General features: G+C 36.3%; 1 protein-coding gene across 10 annotated transcripts in view; it reads right to left on the bottom strand.

Moving 5' to 3' along the window:
• MAGI1 (membrane associated guanylate kinase, WW and PDZ domain containing 1) overlaps window positions 1-18,677 on the bottom strand; it is a 648,234-nt gene that overhangs the window by 78,739 nt on the left and 550,818 nt on the right. For 6 of the 10 annotated variants that reach the window (XM_054695321.1, XM_054695326.1, XM_054695315.1 and 3 more), the window contains exons 6-9: window positions 12,922-13,004; window positions 8,695-8,730; window positions 3,161-3,218; window positions 472-635 (exon numbers count right to left, since the gene is read on the bottom strand). In XM_054695321.1, coding sequence (XP_054551296.1) covers window positions 472-635; window positions 3,161-3,218; window positions 8,695-8,730; window positions 12,922-13,004 — 341 coding nt within the window. Of the gene's footprint in view, window positions 1-471; window positions 636-3,160; window positions 3,219-8,694; window positions 8,734-12,921; window positions 13,005-18,677 lie in introns of all 10 variants that reach the window. The other 4 variants (XM_054695320.1, XM_054695316.1, XM_054695311.1 and 1 more) reach the window with 1 other exon arrangement.

Below are 18,677 nucleotides of genomic sequence, written 5' to 3' on the forward strand. Positions count from 1 at the left end.
AGTGTTTTAAATTAAAAATGGGATGGAAGCAAGGGGGGGGCAATTTAATGTTTTTCACTCCTGAATTTTTCATATTTATTTCACACAGCATGATTTAACTTAAATTTTTAAAAAAGCACTCAAGATTTGCTACTTTTTCTCATTCTTGAACATGTAATGTTAAAAGATACCAGTTGCTGGGTAAATGTTGCTGAACAAGAATATTCTCTCACCCTCGGAAAGTTCTTCAATCTGACCACAGCTCCTTTCTAAATTCAAGTGCAAATCTGGGTGATTTTTAATTAGACCCTCTAGTTGTCTGGGTTCCAGGACAGGGGGAACTCTAGTAGAAGCTGTTTCCCTCCTTCCCCCAGAACCTCAAGTTCTCAAGGCAGAAGACATGATCATCAAGGCCGGTTCTGACCACAAGGGGGTGTCAACTCCGAGGCTTCAGCCCAAGCTCCTCTGCCAAGAGATCAAGAGAAAGCCAACCTTCTGACTGTTGCTGCTGCTGCTGCTGCTGCTGCTGCTGCTGCTGCTGTTGCTGCTGCTGCTGTTGCTGCTGCTGCTGCTGCTGTTGCTGCTGTTGTTCAAGCTGCTTCTTCCGTTTGGCTTCTAGAACTGGATTCTCATATTGTGTCTTCCTGTTGATGTGGCTGGAACAGGAAGGAAACACTTCATCCTACAAGCAAAACATCCACCAGGCCAAGTCCCTTGTTCAGAACTGAGTAAAGCAGTGGTCTAAGATGTTGACCATCTTATGTTAGAATGCAGTTAGGAGAAAGAAATAAAAATGCAAGGTCGCCATATCCTGCCTGCTTATATGTTCCAAGCATTGTGTTACTGGTTTTATATGTACTGTATTTTAAAACCTTCAATAAATGTCAGGAAGTAGGTTCTATTTTTATTCATATTTTATAGATAAGGAAAGTAAATTTCTGTGCAGATAAGTAACAGTGCAACTAACATAACATAACTAAGTCAACAGTAAAGAGGCACGCAATTTCACATTTGTCTGCTCCCAAATACCAGGATTTTACCATAGGCTCGCCCCCAAATATCCAAGGGTGAGCTGCTTTAATTCAACAAGATGTAGATTTTAGAAATACTGGAAAACGAGATTAAAGTGAGGATGTAATGTTGTTTGTAACATGAGTATGTTTGCAACATGTATATGTAACAGAACTGCTATGTAACTTACTACAATAGAGTTCATAGACATGTAAGCATTCCCACAAATAATTAAGTTAGAAGGACTTCACTAAAATCTGTTAACTACTTTGGTCGATGACATGGAAGCAGAATTAAAAGTTTAAGTCTTGGTCAAAAAGACTACAAATGCAGCTAACCTAAGCAAATGTGATATTTAAAGTGACAAGGAATCAGACACTTTAAATCTTTCCAAAACTAATAAGGCCATGGCAAAACAAAAATGTATACACACACACACATACACACACATATGGATACATATCCACTATATGGCCCTTTGCTGTGGCCTTCTATTTAGGGTATGCATATGTATGTGTAAATACATACAACCACAATATTCCACACACATACAAACATACACATATTAATTTTACTATTTTTTCATTAATATCATGCTTCCTTTGACGTTCAGAGACATAACTATGGGATTATTTAAAACTTGAAATATTTTTTAAAGCTAGACTTATCAAATAGGGTAAAAATAGACTAATTACCCTCTATTCTTATTATGGGCTTGTTTATTAACTAACTCCTGCAATTTCATTCTAAGAACTAGTCTAATATGGATCTGAAAAGACACAGGAAAGACAACAGTACAGGAAGATCACAATTTGCCCAACCCTCGCCCCAACCAAGTCTCTTCATCCATTCAACTTTGTCATCACCTGCTCCTTTCTTCTCTTACTGCACAAGGTAGCTGAGGGAGAACTCAAAATGAGCTCCAAATAGGCAGGAGTCCCACTGGTATCTATAGGCACACAAAGGAATTTAATTTTATCAGGGTCAGCAAGATGACTGAGCTTGCCTTGCTGATGCCCGAAATTGCCAATCCTTGTTAGGCAAGAGGAGGCAATGTGTACATGGGTGAAGGACACTTGCTGTAGAGAACTCATTATTTTTTACAATAAGATGTTGAGCACTTTACAGCCTGGCATTTTTATATCATATGTTCTTATCACCAAGGTATTACACAAACGACTTTTCATTGGCAGCAGTGTGAGAGAGAGAAAGTGTGCCAGTTATCTTCATTGTAGCAGGCAGGATTATGATGATAGAACATTTATATGGCACTTGTTTCTTTCAAAGATTCTTTTCTTAGGTATTTCTCATCTTTCTCAGAGGAAATGACACAAAGAATATTCAAAGTTTAATCTCTTGGGTTTCTTTATTTTCTTTCAGTGTCACACTACCAATAAATGGTTCTGATGACAGGACAAGTACATTCCAATGTTAGAATAAGGTTAGAACCATGTCAGAATGAGGAGGGGTTGAGACTTAAAAATAAAAAATAGCCACATGTCTGGTCCGTGGGCAAGAGAGAAGCAAGGAGGCCAATAAAGTCTTACAGCTTAACGTTAGGTCTCAACTTCCGCCTTAATCTTGGCAACATTTATGCATTGGGAAGATCTGTCTGACCATTTAGAAAGTCTGAATAAATAAATAATAATTACTGAGAAGTTCAGACTTGAGTAGGGCAAAAAATGTAGGCAAAACAGGTTCTAATCCTGAAGATAAACAACCCCTACTCATCTGGTCTATTGAATTCTTCCTTTTAAGACTCACTCACTCACTCATTCATGCAGCTAATAGAGGCACTCATTAAGGAGCAGCCATATGTCAGGACTATGTTAGGCCCTGGTAATACAGATATAAACAAAAAGCACAAAAAAATTCTCCCTGTGAATTTTAAAATATAATTTACACCTTCAGATTAATTGTATATATTCTAATTCATTAAAATGTATTATTAAATTATATATTACACATAATATATTATCATATTATTATTAAAATATTAAGATATTATTAAAATAATAAAATATTTGCTTTACCATACATTTGCTGTTTTATTATTATATTATTGTTATTATTATTAATTAGTTTGTACTTTACAAGCACATACTGTTCAACATAAATGTATATAATTATAGAGGGGTAGGAACTAGAGTGTGGATGAACTGGCACTTACTCTACATAGTAGATACCATACACAGGGTCTTCAATCTTTTCCCAACCAGCAGGCAGCTCTGAAATATAAAAGAACATTTAGTGCAAGAAGGCCCATTCATGAGGGCTTAGGGATTTCCAACACACAAGTTAGGCAAAAAGAGAAAGAGTCATAAACATGCCTCCTATCCAATTAAGACTCTTTCCTCATTATAAGAAAGCATTGTTTTTATTTTTATCAGAGTTTTCTACATGACGAACAATTCTTTACTGATTTTTTTGTGTAAACAAATAAAACAATAAAATGCAGTCTCAGATGCCTTCCTTCTAACTCAACTATTAAATTAGATTTTAATGGAAGTATAGTTTGCCTTGAATACTTAGTTCCTATCTTAAATATCTGCACTTGTCTCATTTTCTTTTTAGACTACCTTACTACACAAGCAAAAATGGATGAAAATTAATGTTTCTTTTCATTTTCATTATAATAGTGTTGTTTTTGCTGTCCCTGTAATAAAATAAAATTTGCGTCTTGTTTTCTCCTGATATCTAATTTAAAAGCTTCAGGGTAAGTAAAAATGCCCTCACAGAGTTGTCTTTCGATATTGTATGTATGCAACTATCCCTCAACTGCTGTCCTTAGACCAGCCCATACTCCTCAGCATTTTGCCTCTGAAAGCAGAAATATAGGTCCAGCTCTTTGAGAACACACGGCTAAGGAAAAAAGAGTTTATTCTTTTAAAGGTGGTGGTAAAATTGCATTGAGGGATATATGCGTCTTTCTGAAAACTCAACTGTGCTATATTGAACTTTACATCATAAAGTTTTATATCAAAGTTTGGAGCTTTATTAACTATGTAATAGTGATTTCTGAAACAAGAAACTATTGTGCAAAGGTCTGCTGCGCCAGATAATTTGACTTAGTGAAAGAAGCAACTAGATTGTGTTTTGTGCCATTAAACAATTCTTTCAGGCAGAGCAGCTTAACTTAATTTCAAGACCACCCTGATGTATACATAGTTAAGTCACCCTTATGTAATACCACACTCCAAAGTGAATCATTATTCCTAGAAGCAGTTATTAAGACCAACTTGAATGGAATATTTTAAACATTTGAAATATCACTTAATTTGAAATATTAGGACTTTTTAAATTCAAGGAATCATGAGGTTACTATTTCCAAATAGTGATGATTTCAACAGGACCCAGGGCTTACATATATCACAAACAGTTCTACGCTGAAATGGAGTCACACGCGTACACACAACACACAGGCTAATTACTCAAAGTTTATGTTTTGTTCAGATTTGGCTGCATATCAAGAGACATTAATTTCATGGTTTTTGCTCCACATGTTATTTGTTTGCAAACAAAGAGACAGGTTTTCCCTATTTTCTTCTAATTTTTAAAAAAAACACTTAGCAGGTTTTAAAGAAGACTTTGAATTCTGGGAGACATGAGCTACTAAAATGCAAGACAGGTCCAATAAGCAGATGTTGCTACAACTTGGCATTTTTATACACTGAGTCTTGCAGACTGATGCAAATCAAACGCCTGAGAAATGGTTTCCCCTTACAAAACTGGAAATTATCATTTAAATGGAAATGAAGCAAGAAAATATTTCCAAAGTGTTGGGAAATGGAAGATCAAAAAAATGCAAATTGAGGCAGAGTCCTGTGTTTGTTCTGACAAGGGAAGGAAGAGTGCTGAGTGTGAAAGGCCTGCATTATGGTTCAGTGAATTTTTTAGAAATCTGTAACCTTCATATTTGCCCAAATTATCTTCAGATAAAATAGGGAAAATATTAAGAATTCAATTCATTCAATTATTAATTTGCCAAACATTTATTGAGTGCTTAGTGTGTGCCTGCAGGTATACTAAGCACCAGGGACACAAAGATAATTTTGGAGAATTCAAACACCACGTGGTAAATGCTCTAATGTATGTAGGTTTGAGAAGGGTGAAAGAAAAGAAAGCCACCTCTGATCCTTGCCCTTTCATCCAGCCAACAACATATACATTTGTACTTGAAAATTAGGGTTAGTCACCTGGTAGTTCTGAACGAGTAAATTTAAAAATGTATTCTGGAACAGATTACCAAACGCCAAACATTTTCCAGCTTTTCAAGCTAAAGCTCATTTTAAATTGAAAAGATAAATTTCTCACTTCCAATGTGGTGATTAACTTAATAATAGGAATTACTCTCCTAATGCTTAAAATAGAAATGGGTCATCGATTTAAAAGGGAAGACGTTTCTCCTCAAATTTTCCATTTGGTCCTAAAAAAAACTGAAATGGCAGAAAATTTTTAACCTGGAAATTGATGACATTACAATATTTTAAAACTAAACACTCTGAAGATGTCTGAGGATTCCTCCGCCCCCACCGTCAGACATCAGACATCAGACAGACTATCTGGTTTGTCGCAGATAACTCAGGTGTCTGAGACCTTTTGGGAGTTGCCCTGAGCCCAACCCTTAAGATTTGCAGATTGAACCTTAGCTCTACAGCTTCACAAGTTTGGTGTTGGGCTAATTACTTACTATCCCAGAACCACACCTTTCACCTTTACCTCCAGAGTTGCCTGTGAGTTAAAAGAGAGTGCTTACAAAACCTTTTGCACAGCACTAAGAACACAGGTTCAACAAATGGCACCTACTCTAGGAAAGCACAAAAGAAACAGGACGGATTATATGGCTTACTTGCTGCTCTGCCTGCCTCTGAAAATCTCATGCTCTACTGTCATTCATGACAGGAACAATATGGAAACACTAAACATTCTATATTCTTTTCGAAAGAGATACATCAGCACACAGTTTGAAGATCATGTTCAAAATCAGAACTAAATGACCAAACTGTGATTTAGTTTTGGTTAGGTCAGGAGCTCACTCCCTTGTCTCTACCTCTGCCACTTGGTTTCAGCACATGAATATCCTATAATTCAAAAAAAAAAAAAGGTTCTGCACATGTCCTTTCAACTCTGGAGAGATGGCCACAGACTGTAGTAAATTCTGCAAACCAAAAGTGCATAGTGGAGCTACTGATACAGATCACAAAACAGTTGGAAAATGACAACTTTATAATCAAATGATCTATGTCCAATACCCAAGCCAATCACCCCTCTGTCTCTGAGTCAGACTACAGAAAAGGTGTGAATGGCATATCTGGAACCATACTGTTCACCAAAAACTTGACAGTGACTGTTGTTTGAAATGAGGACCTTCTTATTAACAAAATGGGTAAGTGAATGCAGCAGAAAATTGTGTGTGTACACACACCACATTCTTTACACAGAAGACATCTGCAGACAATAATCAAAAATCCCATCTCTACCAAGAAGGATACATTTGGGTCATTTCTACAGAATACATATTTCTCTTTTCTCTCCCATACTGTAGGCAAGATGCAACAGAAGGGAGTATCAATAAAATGGAAACAGCTAATAAATAACCTAACTCTTAAAAACAGCAATATGTGTTGGTCAGAGGGACACATATTAAGACCCATTCTCATTAAGTCTGCTCATAAGGAACATGGCAGCGGTCTTTAGTCCCTCTTTACTAATAAGAAAATGCAGGTAAGAAAAGGTGAAGGACTTGCTCTAGGCCACATGGTCAGTAAGTAGAGGGGTCCGGGTGTAACCCAGGGACAGATTCAACACTTAGCAACCCATCTCCCAGAATGATGGCCATGACCTCAAGAAGGCATACAATGTAACCGTTAAAACTTATTTTCTTAAAGTCTTTTAAAGAATAGCAAAGTTCCTACAATATTAGTTTCACAGGAAAAAGAATACAGAAATTTCTTTCCTAAAAATGTCAACTTTCAAACTCCCATAGGAACAAATAAGGTTTTCACTATGGAGGCAGCTGTGTTCTCTCCACCAGATGACAACAGCCACTCATTCTACTCAGGTGGTTTAAGTTGTTTCAGGAGCAAATAACAATACTTGAAGATGCTTAAGTTGTTTCAGGAAATGAGTAAGGCTCACTCTTTTGTTTAGAAAACCTAGTTGTCTTTTTTGATTATTTTAATATCCCTGGCTTGATAAATTTTTGTTTTTCATAAAATTCATTTCAAATTGTTCTGTAACACAGGTTGAACCTGAGGTTACACCCACCACAGTGGTTTATAAGGGTAACTTAGCCAACGCTTAAAAAAGGAATCAATAGTGACGGACCATTGTTGGTATATCACTCAGTTGTAACAGGATATGGTCCCAACATTAAGAAAAACAGAGCTAAATTCTATTATATCATAATGCTAGAAACTGATTATCTATGTAACAAAACCAAAACTGAATGAAAACAAAAATCTGTATTTAATATTTATATTTTCAATTCTTAAGGGAATCTCAAAAATCTAAGGATGATTACTAAATCCATTGATATCCAAAAATCTTTCATTTTAAAAACATACTATAGTCAAATTTCAATCACTCAAGCTCTTCATGTGTAATTTGGCTGAAACTTCTGTTTTCTCATTTATTCTTCAGTAGATGCATCAAATAGAACACAAACTAATGTTAATATTGTTCAAACTAAACATAAAACATTTAACATACCTGGTAATTTAATCCACTATATTCCAACAGCAAAGATAATGGAGTTTTAGCATTCTTTGTTAATGTAAATTATTTTTTTCTTTTTTTTAAAAGATTATTTTTTATTTATTTATACAAGAACTGGGGTACAGGCCAGAGGCACAGGAAGGTGAGAGAATTCACCAGAGACAGAGTGGGGTGCAGAACAGGCAGATGGATCGAAAACACTGCTGAGGTGAGCAGCAGCGAGAGGTCTGCTGCGCCATGTGGGCCTCTCCCTGGCTGGCCGGGGATCGAACCCACACTGCAGAGGCTGGGGACAGCTTCACAGAGCTGCGCTCAACCTGCTGTGCCACTGGGGAGGCCCAATGTAAATTATTTCTAACCACAATAGCTAGAGTATAAGACTCGATTTACATTGCTATAGCCACTGTATGGAAAATGGTACCTATGAAATCGGCATCTGGTATTCAAGCTATTCACTATAGTTACAAGGTTAATATTTGATCACTGACTTAATAACAACATAATATTAAGACTTATTAGCTATGCAGTTAATCATTGCACATATGTATTATATTGCTGTTACTCCTACAGAGATGCTTAAATTAATCTGATGGATTTTCATTTTGCTTTGCTTGTTTTTGTTACCCTGTAGATAACCACCCACACCAAACAAAGAAATGAAGCTGAGATAGGTTTTAGGATTCAAGGGACACAGCAATCACCTATCCCATTAGTTTTTTCTTAATCCTCAATTTACAAGATTCCCTATCAGCAATTCGCTCTCATTCTAGTTTCAATTCACTCTGACTTTTTCTTTATAGACACAATTTATTACAACTCAGCTTGATGCTTGCAGACACCTGGGTTGTAAGACTGACCTTTCATGGCTAAGACAGAAGGAAAATCATAATTGGAGGAGTGCAAACTAACGAAACCAAGGGATTAAGCAGTTCAGTAGAGACAAAACTATTCAGGGCAAGTCATGCAGCACAGGCGAGGAAGGTTTACCTAGTTCACTGTCCAGCTCCTCGGTGTGGACCCCTTCTTCTCCAAAGGAATAGCAGGAATGAGACAGAAAAGAGAGAAAATTCAGACACCAGCACCAAGAAAGAAACTCCCCTTAGAAAAATAGCAGCAAACACATCACTTTATTTTGTCCTTACCTGCATTGTGGCTTATTTCACTGGCTTGGCTAGTAAACTGGAGACCTCAGTTTAAATCACTAAATGGTAAGAGCTGATATTGGCAACATAATTATAGGGCTCATTTCCTTGCATGTCAAAATAGGGTTTGATTGGTTGTAAAAGATGACAAATACCTTTGCGGTTTCAATGTTCTTAAGTGGAAAGTCACTTATTACAGACCTTATTTCAAACAAACAAAACTGTTAGACCTTTTAATATTACTCTTTTTAATCCTTCAATAATCCTCTAATCACCAAGGCAATTATACTCACAATTAAAGCATTACTTAACTTATAAGTAATACTGCTGCCTGAAAAATGGAAAGAAAGGTCAAATTGAGAATACAAATTGTAAAGTAAGCTACACTTCAATGTCTTTCAACAGGATGGTATATGTCAAGGAGGTAAGGCTTGGAAACAGCCCTCCAAGAAGTATTGGGAGGCAGAGTTTACTTGGCCTAAGATTTCTAAATCAAACAGCTCACAGATATTAAAATGAAAATGCTCTCAATAACTTCAGCGAGCAAAACAAGTCAAGGTCCTTTCTATTCTTGACCTCTTCTTGCTGTCAGTAAAACATTTTATTACAGCTAAGAAGAAAATTCAGGACAACATACAACACATCAATTCAGACATAAGATCTCTCCAGCTACAGAGCAGGTGGCTGTCCCTTCTACTTTAAGCAAAAAAGACACCGGGACTGAGCCTATTTTCACTACTGCAAATGCTCCATAACTGCACTCTGGGCAATTTTGGGCCATAGAGTAGGTATTAAATATTTTTCAAATGAATGGGTGAATGAACAAAAGAACTGATTATTGACATTAGTAACGAATATGGTCCATGCATATACTTGCAGTCCATAAGTTTTAATACCAGCAGTATTTCTTAAAAGAGGATATGATTTTCTCAAAAATTTTCATGAAAGTGCTCACTTGGATATTATTTAGTAACGCGTTTTGGGTTTTTACTCATTTCTTCACTATTTAGTGAGACCTACTGTTTACTAGTGAATCCCTATACTAGATATTAGAGATGTCAAAATGAACACAACAAAACTCATCTGTATTCTTTGTGATGGACATGATCAAAGTTCACATAAATAAAAATAAAATTAAAGCTGGGGTTAAGTTCTCTACAGGAAGGTGCATAACAGAATGATCTAATCATATCTGCGGACAAACTCATGGGGAAAGACTCTGAGTTGTGATTAGATGGATACACAAACTTCAATGAAAAGACTTAGAGTGAAAAATGAGTAGAACTTGAGAACAGGGCTTTTGGTTACTGTTTATTGACATATCTGAAGTTCTTAGAATGCACTTGACATACAGAAGGCATTACAAAATTTATGGAAAATATGGATCTTCTAAGAGAGGACGGTATATTTAGCTATTATGGAACAGGAGCTGTTATGGAGCAGAAACTTGGGGAGCATGAGAACTAATGGGCATGAAAGCAGAGTGGGGAGAGGCAAGAAAGAGGAAAGCTGTGGAGGCCATACTACACAGGGCTTGGAGGGGAGAGCTGTGGATTGGGCATTTACTGAGCAGAACAGAGAGCCATAGATTAAGGCTGTAGGGGACACGGTCAGTGATAACTCACACAACCACATCTACATTTTCAAAGATTGCTCTGAGTACAGTGTAAAGTGAGTGGGCAAGAATCTCGGTGGAAGATGAAAATGGCTTAGAATAGGATGGACAAAACAGTGAATGGAGGGAAAGTGAATGCAGGTGGTAAAGGAGTTAGAAATAGGCATGAAGAAAACATGTCAAGGACTACTCTTACGTATGAATGAATTTACTATCAATGGAGATAGAGAACACTGAGGATCTTGGCATAGGGAAGACAGAGGATCAGATTTTCAGAGGTTAGATCATTGGTAGGATTTTAATCATACTGAGTTTGAGATCTCCTTGAGATATCCTGTAGGTTATTATCAATCAGGCAGCTTAAAACATTGGCCTGGAGCTCAGAGGCAAACTTAAAGGCTGCTAATAGAACTAGATACATACAATGAGAAAAGGAGTTACACACTCTGGGAAGAACTAAATTCTCATTTTTTGGAGATAGTGAAAAGAATACAAAATCTTATATAATTTTCCAAAATTTTCAATCAGTATGATGCTATACTGTTATATTCCAAATGTATATAACCTACAGAGAGAGGAAAGAAATACAGGAACAATATAGTGTCCATAAGTGCTATTCTTGTGTCATGATATAAACAATACAAGATATTTTGCTCTGGATTCTGGAACAGAAAATATAACTATGGGAATTGATATTTGTTATAATGGCATTAACTTGCTATATATTTATATTGCTTATAGACACAGCCAATAGACATACATATAATTCCCACTAGAAGTAAACTATATGAATTCTAATATTGAAGGGATAATTACCATACTAACTGCATATGAACAAATACTTGTCCAAGGAAGTTACATTAACACCAGTGAGGAGAATTCTAAAAATTACAAAATTTGGTGACATTTATTATTATTAATTGTTTATTATTATTTATTATTAATAAAATAATTTATTAATTCTGTTTAATTCAACTTTGCTCCATTAATAGTTATTCTCAATAAGATTTATGGAGTTTTCTGTCATCTATAAAATAATATTAACAGCAATTTTCATACATTCCCATTATAACAGATACCAACATTGAAAACACTATGGTAATAAGAGGGTTGAAAAGTGCTTTAAAAATCATCAGGCTTCACATAAAGATTAGCATTATTTAAGATTAAAATTCATTCTGTGAAGTTTTATGGTTGAAAGTATTTTGTGTTCTGATCTTTGAAAATTGGTCACCTATTGCTATATATTAAGCAGATTATTTGAATAAGGACAGTCCATTACCTCTTAAGCAGACAAGAGAACACAGCTGGCCACACCTGCTCCATTCCTCCTTCAGGAATGGAACCAAAATATAAAGAGGCTCAGCCATGCTGCCCGAGTAGGAGGCCTCTCTATTTTCACTTGAAGTCACTCGGATAAATATTAAACATGCAATTCTATGTTAATTTCATGTAATCTGCAATTCAAGTAAAACTGTGGAGTACAGTTTTGACAGTATTATACTTTACTGGCTTATATTTTCAAACAACCCTCAAGTTTATATATACAATTCTGCTCCATAGGACAAATTAATAACATTTCACTATCTTATAGTAAAAATAAGCTCAATAATTATACTACTAATTCAAATGCCAGAAATGAATAATGAGTAGCAAAACAAACCATTTCCCTTTTAATTTGTCCATGTCAAAAAGTAATTTTGGTAGAACCTGGAACAAACTTCAAGGTAGAAAAAGGAACACATTTGCTCAGACATAGCGTTTGTTTGTTTTTTTAAATTTTCATTTTGGGAAATTGATTAGAAAACCAAAGTCCTGGAATAATTTTTAAACTAATAAGTCTTACAGCCAGTTAATTTTTTCCCAATATTAACAGGGAGACTGGAGCTCTGGGTAAGACCTTAGTCCCTTTCTTGAAAAAAATATACTTTTCAGATATTTAGATTGTATTCTGAGTTACAGAGAGATCCCCAAACAAGTCAAGATCTGTTTTCCCTATGCCGAAAATGGTGAAATGACAGAATTTTGAGACATATAAAGCTCAAAAAGACTCTTGATTTTTTTCCTCTATCTCCATCATAATATACAGCTGGGGTCCAATGTTTCATACCAGAACATCTTAGGTTTGTATATTCCTACAGACTGTCTAGAGTTTGCTCTAAGTTTGAAGACTGAGCTGGTATCTCCATTTGAATAGTTTCTGAGCATACTAACTTCAATTTATAATAGGGGTATTAGTATACATCTGCCTTTAGGTGTAAACAAATAGATTTTTTCTAACAGTTCTGATTTTCCTCCTGCTTTTGGAAACCACAGTGCATTTACTAGAAATTGGATCACCTTTAAAAGACTCATTGTTAAAACATGGTTGATCTTGCTATAACTTTTTATAGTTTGCATGTGTGAACGATGCCCTCCCCACCACCTCACCAAACCAAGACCTTTTTGGCCCCTTACCATCATCTTCACATTCTTCCAGAGGCTTCTGCTGCTTGTTCAGGCACCGAGGGTCTAACCAAGATGTAGTTTTTGTGTTATGGCTGAAATCCAGAAAAAAAAAATTGTTTGAAAACAAAGAAGACAAAAAGTCCAATAACAAAAGAAATATACAATCTTGAATATGTGCTCTTTAACTGAAGCAAAGATGCATTTCGACAGCAAAAAACTCTCTCAGGCCAGGAGACTTCGAGTTTGTAATTATAAAATGGTTTGGGAAGAATCTTAGATAGGCTTTTTAGTTACCTAAGATATAATCATTCTATTACAGAAAGCTTAAAATACCAATTTTACTTTTGAAAAATGAGCTCCAAATGGACCCCCTGTCTATACTGTCTAACCTTGTCTAGACTTATTTATTCCCATTTGCCAAAGAGCAAACTCCAATTTTTATTTGTCTGTGATTTAAATTTTAGATGCTAGAATTCACAAAAAAGGCTGCTATTTGGAAACTCATTACATTACATAAGAATCCTCATGACAGTGTGAAACTACCCCCAATTCAGGGAAGTGGCTCAAAGCTGCTAACACATGTCATTAATCACTGAGTCCTAAATTATGCTTCAGACATAGTGAAGGCAACCTGAAATTACCTACCATAAATAAAACCTGGACCAAGAGAAAGCTTGGAGAAGCTAAACATATACCCAGACTTCCTTCTGCAGGATATAGTTCAACTCTATATGAAGCACTTCAACAGACACTGCTGCAAGCCGTAATGGTCCGAAAGTCTAGGGGAACATTCCCAAGAAGACTGACCTTCAATCATGTTAGAAATGTCGTGAGAATAACTGAAAGAATTGACCCAAAGCAGATCAATACATTGCAACAAAGTTCGCTGGAGCACCCAGTCCACTCTACACAAACTAAACAGAAGTGGCAAAAAACCATTACCCCAGTAGTTCTGGGGTACCCCAGTAGTTTTTAAATTCAGAAATTTAAAAAAGGTTTTTGAATGTTAGGAAGTGACATTTTTCTGAAAGTCTGAAGTATAGCTAGAAATTCATTGAAAAGTTACTAGAAGTAACTTTTTTTAAGCGCAGGGCTTAAAGATTCAGCACTATTAAGTTATCACAGCTGTGGCCTGAGGTCCATAGTTCCATTGTCGGCCAGGAAGCTACCCACATGGCTCAGCAGACCTCTCTTGTCTCACCTGCCACTCCCCTCAGCAGTGTATTTCAGTAGATCTGCCTGTTCTGCTCCCCCTTCTGTGTCTGGTGAATCCTCTTACCCCCCCACACACCTGTGACCTACACCCCAGTTCTTTTTTTTTAAGATTTAGTTTTTATTTATACAATAGCTGGGGTACAGGCCAGAAGTGCAGGAGGGATGAGAGGATTCACCAGACACAGAGTGGGGAGCAGAACAGGCAGATGGACTGAAAGCACTGCTGAGGGGAGCAGTGGGAGAGACAGGAGAGCTCTGCTGTACAATGTGGGAATTTCCCTGGTCAGCTGGGAATTGAACCCACACTGCAGAGGCTGCGGACAGCTTCACAGCGCTGTGCTCAACCCGCTACACCACGAGGGGGGCCGACCCCTTGTATGCATAAATAAATAAAAATAAATCTTTAAAAAATTTACTATGGCCCTTAATTTTAGATCCAAATTTAATAATGAAAAAAATAAGTGAAAAACAGAATGTATACATATATACACACATTATCTCAATTATGCTAAAAGGAAAAAGAAATGGAAGATAACATAGTAGCAACATTCATGGCCATTTTACTTGTTCACTGACAACTAGCAGAAACTTGTTTTTACAATGTGTTACAATTTATTTAATCCTTACAATAACCCTTGGAGAGAAGTATCCTCTATTAAATCGGTCACTCCCAATTTATAGGTGAGAAAATTGAGCAGAGTGAGATAAAATTTGCCCAAGGACACTGTGGATCAAACCCAAGGAGTCTCACCTCTAGTCCCCATGCTCTTCACCATTCTCACAAAGATCATAAAAATGCGCATGACTGGGGTGGGTGAGGCGGAGAGATCATGTATGATTTTAAAAACACTTTTATTTTGAGATAATACACTTATAAAAATTATAGTTATAAAAATGAACACAGGGAGACCCCACCCGCCTTGTATCCAGATACTACCAATGTCAAGATCTTGCAAGACTACAGTACAACATCACAACCAGGATATTGTTATTGATACAAAATACAGAACATTTCCATCCCTGCAAGAGTCACTTCTGTTATACTTCAATTGCCACACTTGGTTGCCTTCCAAACCTTACCTGGCCAAACCATTTTTAATCCCTGGCAGCCAGTAATCTTTTCACCATTTCTAAAATCTTGTCATATCAAAAACATTACATAAATACATTCGTACACTAGGTAATATTCTGGGATTAGAATTTTGTATTCGAGTGTAATTCTCACTGAAACTGTGGCATATCACCATAGTTTTTTTTTATTGCTGAGTAGTAGTGCATACCATGGACGCATTCACAGCTTAACTACTGAAGGACACCTCGGTCATTTCTAGTTTTGACTATTCGGAATAAATCTACCATAAACATTCATGTACAGGTTTTTGTGTGGAGGTAAGTTTTAACTGCTCTGGCCAAAGGTGCAATTGCTGGTTTGTATGGTAGCTGCATGTTTAACTTTTTCTTAGTAACCGCCAGACTTCTAAAATGCCATGCAGCGGCATGTCCACAAGCAGTGTATACATCATCTGGTTTCTGTATCTTTGCCATCATTCAGTGTTGTCACTATCTTTTATTTTATTCACTCTAAGAGGTTTGTAATGACATCACATTGTGGTTTTAATTGCATTCCCCTAAAAGTCAATGATGTTGTCCACCTTTTCATATACTTATTTGCCATCTTTATATACTCTTCAGTGAAATATCTATTCATGTTTTCCTGTAGTTTGTCTTTACAAATATCTCTTATCAGGATCTTTTGCAAAAGTTTTTCAAGTTGATGATGTTGAATATATTAATTATTCCCTTTACAGAGGATGTTTTTGATATCAAGTCTAAGAACTTCTTACCTATCCCCAGATCTCAAAGACTTTCTGTTTTTTCTCAAATGTTTTACTGCTTTGTGTAGTACACTTAAGCCTGTGATGATTCATTCTGAATTAATGTTTTTGGATAAGTATAAGGTTTAGGTTGCGTTTAAGTTATTTGCCTCTGGCTAACCACCTGCTGCAGCATGGTTTTTTTGAAAAAGCTATCTTCCCTGCACTGAATTGATTTTACTTTTTTGTTGAAAATCAGTTGGACACATTTGAGGGTTCGTTTCTGAGTTCCATTGATTTATGTGTCTATTTCTTCACCTACACCACACAGTCTTTTTTTACTGTGGCTGTATATCAAGGCTTGCTATCATGTAGACAGATTATTTTTCCTTGGAAAAGAAGAATAAATTCTTCTTTTTCAAATGTTTTAGTTCTAATTCCTTTCCTTTCTAATTCCTTTGCCTTTCTATGTATTTTTTTTTTTTTTTAGGATAAAACTTGTCTATGCTGACAAAAAGCCTTGCTGAAATTTTGACAGGATATGCATTAAACCTGTATGTCCATTTAGGGAGAGGGGACATCTCTACTATGCCAGTTCTGAGGCTTTCAACCCAGGACAGGGTGTGTCTCTCCATTTATTTCAATTTTCTTTGATTTTTTAAAAAATATTTCTTTTTATTTATTTATGCATACCAGAACTGGAGTAGGTCAGAGGTGTCAGGGGTAAGAGGATTCACCAGAGACAGAGTGGGGAGCAGAACAGGTAGGTCTACTGAGATACACTGCTGAGGGGAGCAGTAGGCAAGACAGGAGAGGTCTGCTGCACTGTGTGGGTTAGCTCCCTAGCCTGGGATCAAACTATTACAGAAGTGGGTGGTGAGAGCTTGATAATGCTATGATTTTAACCCCTGTGCAACCAGGGAGTCCTAGAATTTTGATTTCTTTCATCATTTTGTACTGTGCTGCACACAAAAATCTTTTACATGTTTTGTTACTTACACCAAAGTGGGGCTTTTAGAAGTAAAAATGAATTTTATTTTGAATGCTGTATTCATTGCTAGTATATTTACAATTGATACTTGCATTCTTTTCTAATTTCTGCCGGTCACATTCTAGAATTTTTATATTTTGTGATTTTCCATGTAGATAAGCATCTACTCCGCCAAAGGGAATAGTTGTATTCCTTCCTTTCCAATAATCTTTGTCTTTTTAAACTTTTATTTTTCTGTTATCCTGTCTTGCTAGAACTTCCAACATGATGTTAAATAAGTGTGGTAGAGCTAGTATCCTTGACTTGTTTCTGATTTTGCAGGAAAAGTATCTTGTCTTTCATCATCGAGTATAATGTAAGCTATAGGGTTTTTTTGTAGATGCTTTTTATTAACTCAAGAAAATTTCCCTCTATTTCTATACTCCTGAGAATATTTATCAGGAATGAGTGCTGAATTTGTCAAACATACTTAACTACACTGAGGAATATGATTGTGTGATTTTTTTCACTTTAGTCAATTAATATGGTTACATTGATTATTTTTCAAAGATGAAACGATTCTTGCATCTGTGGAATAATTTCCACTTAGTAATGATATATAATTATTATTCTATACTACTTTATACTATTTACTAATGTATTGTTAATACATTTTTACATTTATATTCATGAGAATATTACTCTGCAGTTTTTTTCCTTGTACTGTCTTTATTTGCTTTTGCTAACAATATACATGAGTTTCTTAAACACAATTAGGAGTGTTTTCATTTTCAAGAAAAGACTGTGCAGAAATGGTGTTAATCTTTCTTTGAATAATTATCCAGTGAAACTATCTAGGCCTAGATATTTCTTTTTCAAGAGTTTTAAAATTATGAATTAATTTTCCTTAATAGCTATAATAAGAGCTATTTAAATTATCTGTCCCATATTTAATGAGTTATGATAGCCTGTACTTGTTGAGGAGTCGGTCCATTTTCTCTCAGTTGTCAAGTTTATATTTTTAGATTGTTGGCAGCATTCTCTTATTATCTTTTTATGTTTTCATGGTCTGCTGTGATTCTTTGTCCACTTATATCCTAATATAGATAACTATGTCTTCTCATGACACCAAAGGGGTTGAGTAGTTCCTTGTTATTGCTGGGTGGGGTTGGGAACTCCAGCTGCCTTCTAGGACTCTGAAGACACTAACATCGATGGGCTCTCCAAAAGAGCTTCATTACTCACCCCAACTTAGATTCTACCCACTCTGTGGGAATGGAATTTGGCTCTTTACCACTGATGGTAACAAAAATCCTGACTCTCTATCAAACCTCTTCTCATACTATCCCAACAAGGGCAGGAAGGAAGCCTCAAGACTGCCAAGGTAGGGCCTCTCCGGTGGTCCAAGGGGTTAAGCACAGCACTGTGAAGCTATCTGCAGCCTCTGCAGCACAAGTTCAATACCCAACTAGCCAGGGAACTACCCATATGGCGCAGCAGACCTCTCCTGACTCCCCCGCTGTTACCCTCAGCAGTGTATTTCAGTCAGTCTGCCTGTTTTATTCTCCACTCTGTCTGTGGTGAATCCTCTCACCCCCCACACTTCTGGCCTGTACACAGTTCTTGTATGCATAAATAAATAAATCTTTAAAAAAAATCAAAGACAGCCAAGTCAGGGTGAAAGTCCAGGCTCCCCACACATGGTTTCCATTGAATCCACACAGGGAAAGGGAGAATTAATTTTTAGCTAGGACCGTAGCCCCATT

The sequence above is a fragment of the Talpa occidentalis genome, unplaced genomic scaffold (assembly GCF_014898055.3).
Source record: "Talpa occidentalis isolate TD23 unplaced genomic scaffold, MPIMG_talOcc4v2.1 talOcc4.10, whole genome shotgun sequence".
In the NCBI taxonomy this organism is placed as follows: domain Eukaryota; kingdom Metazoa; phylum Chordata; class Mammalia; order Eulipotyphla; family Talpidae; genus Talpa; species Talpa occidentalis.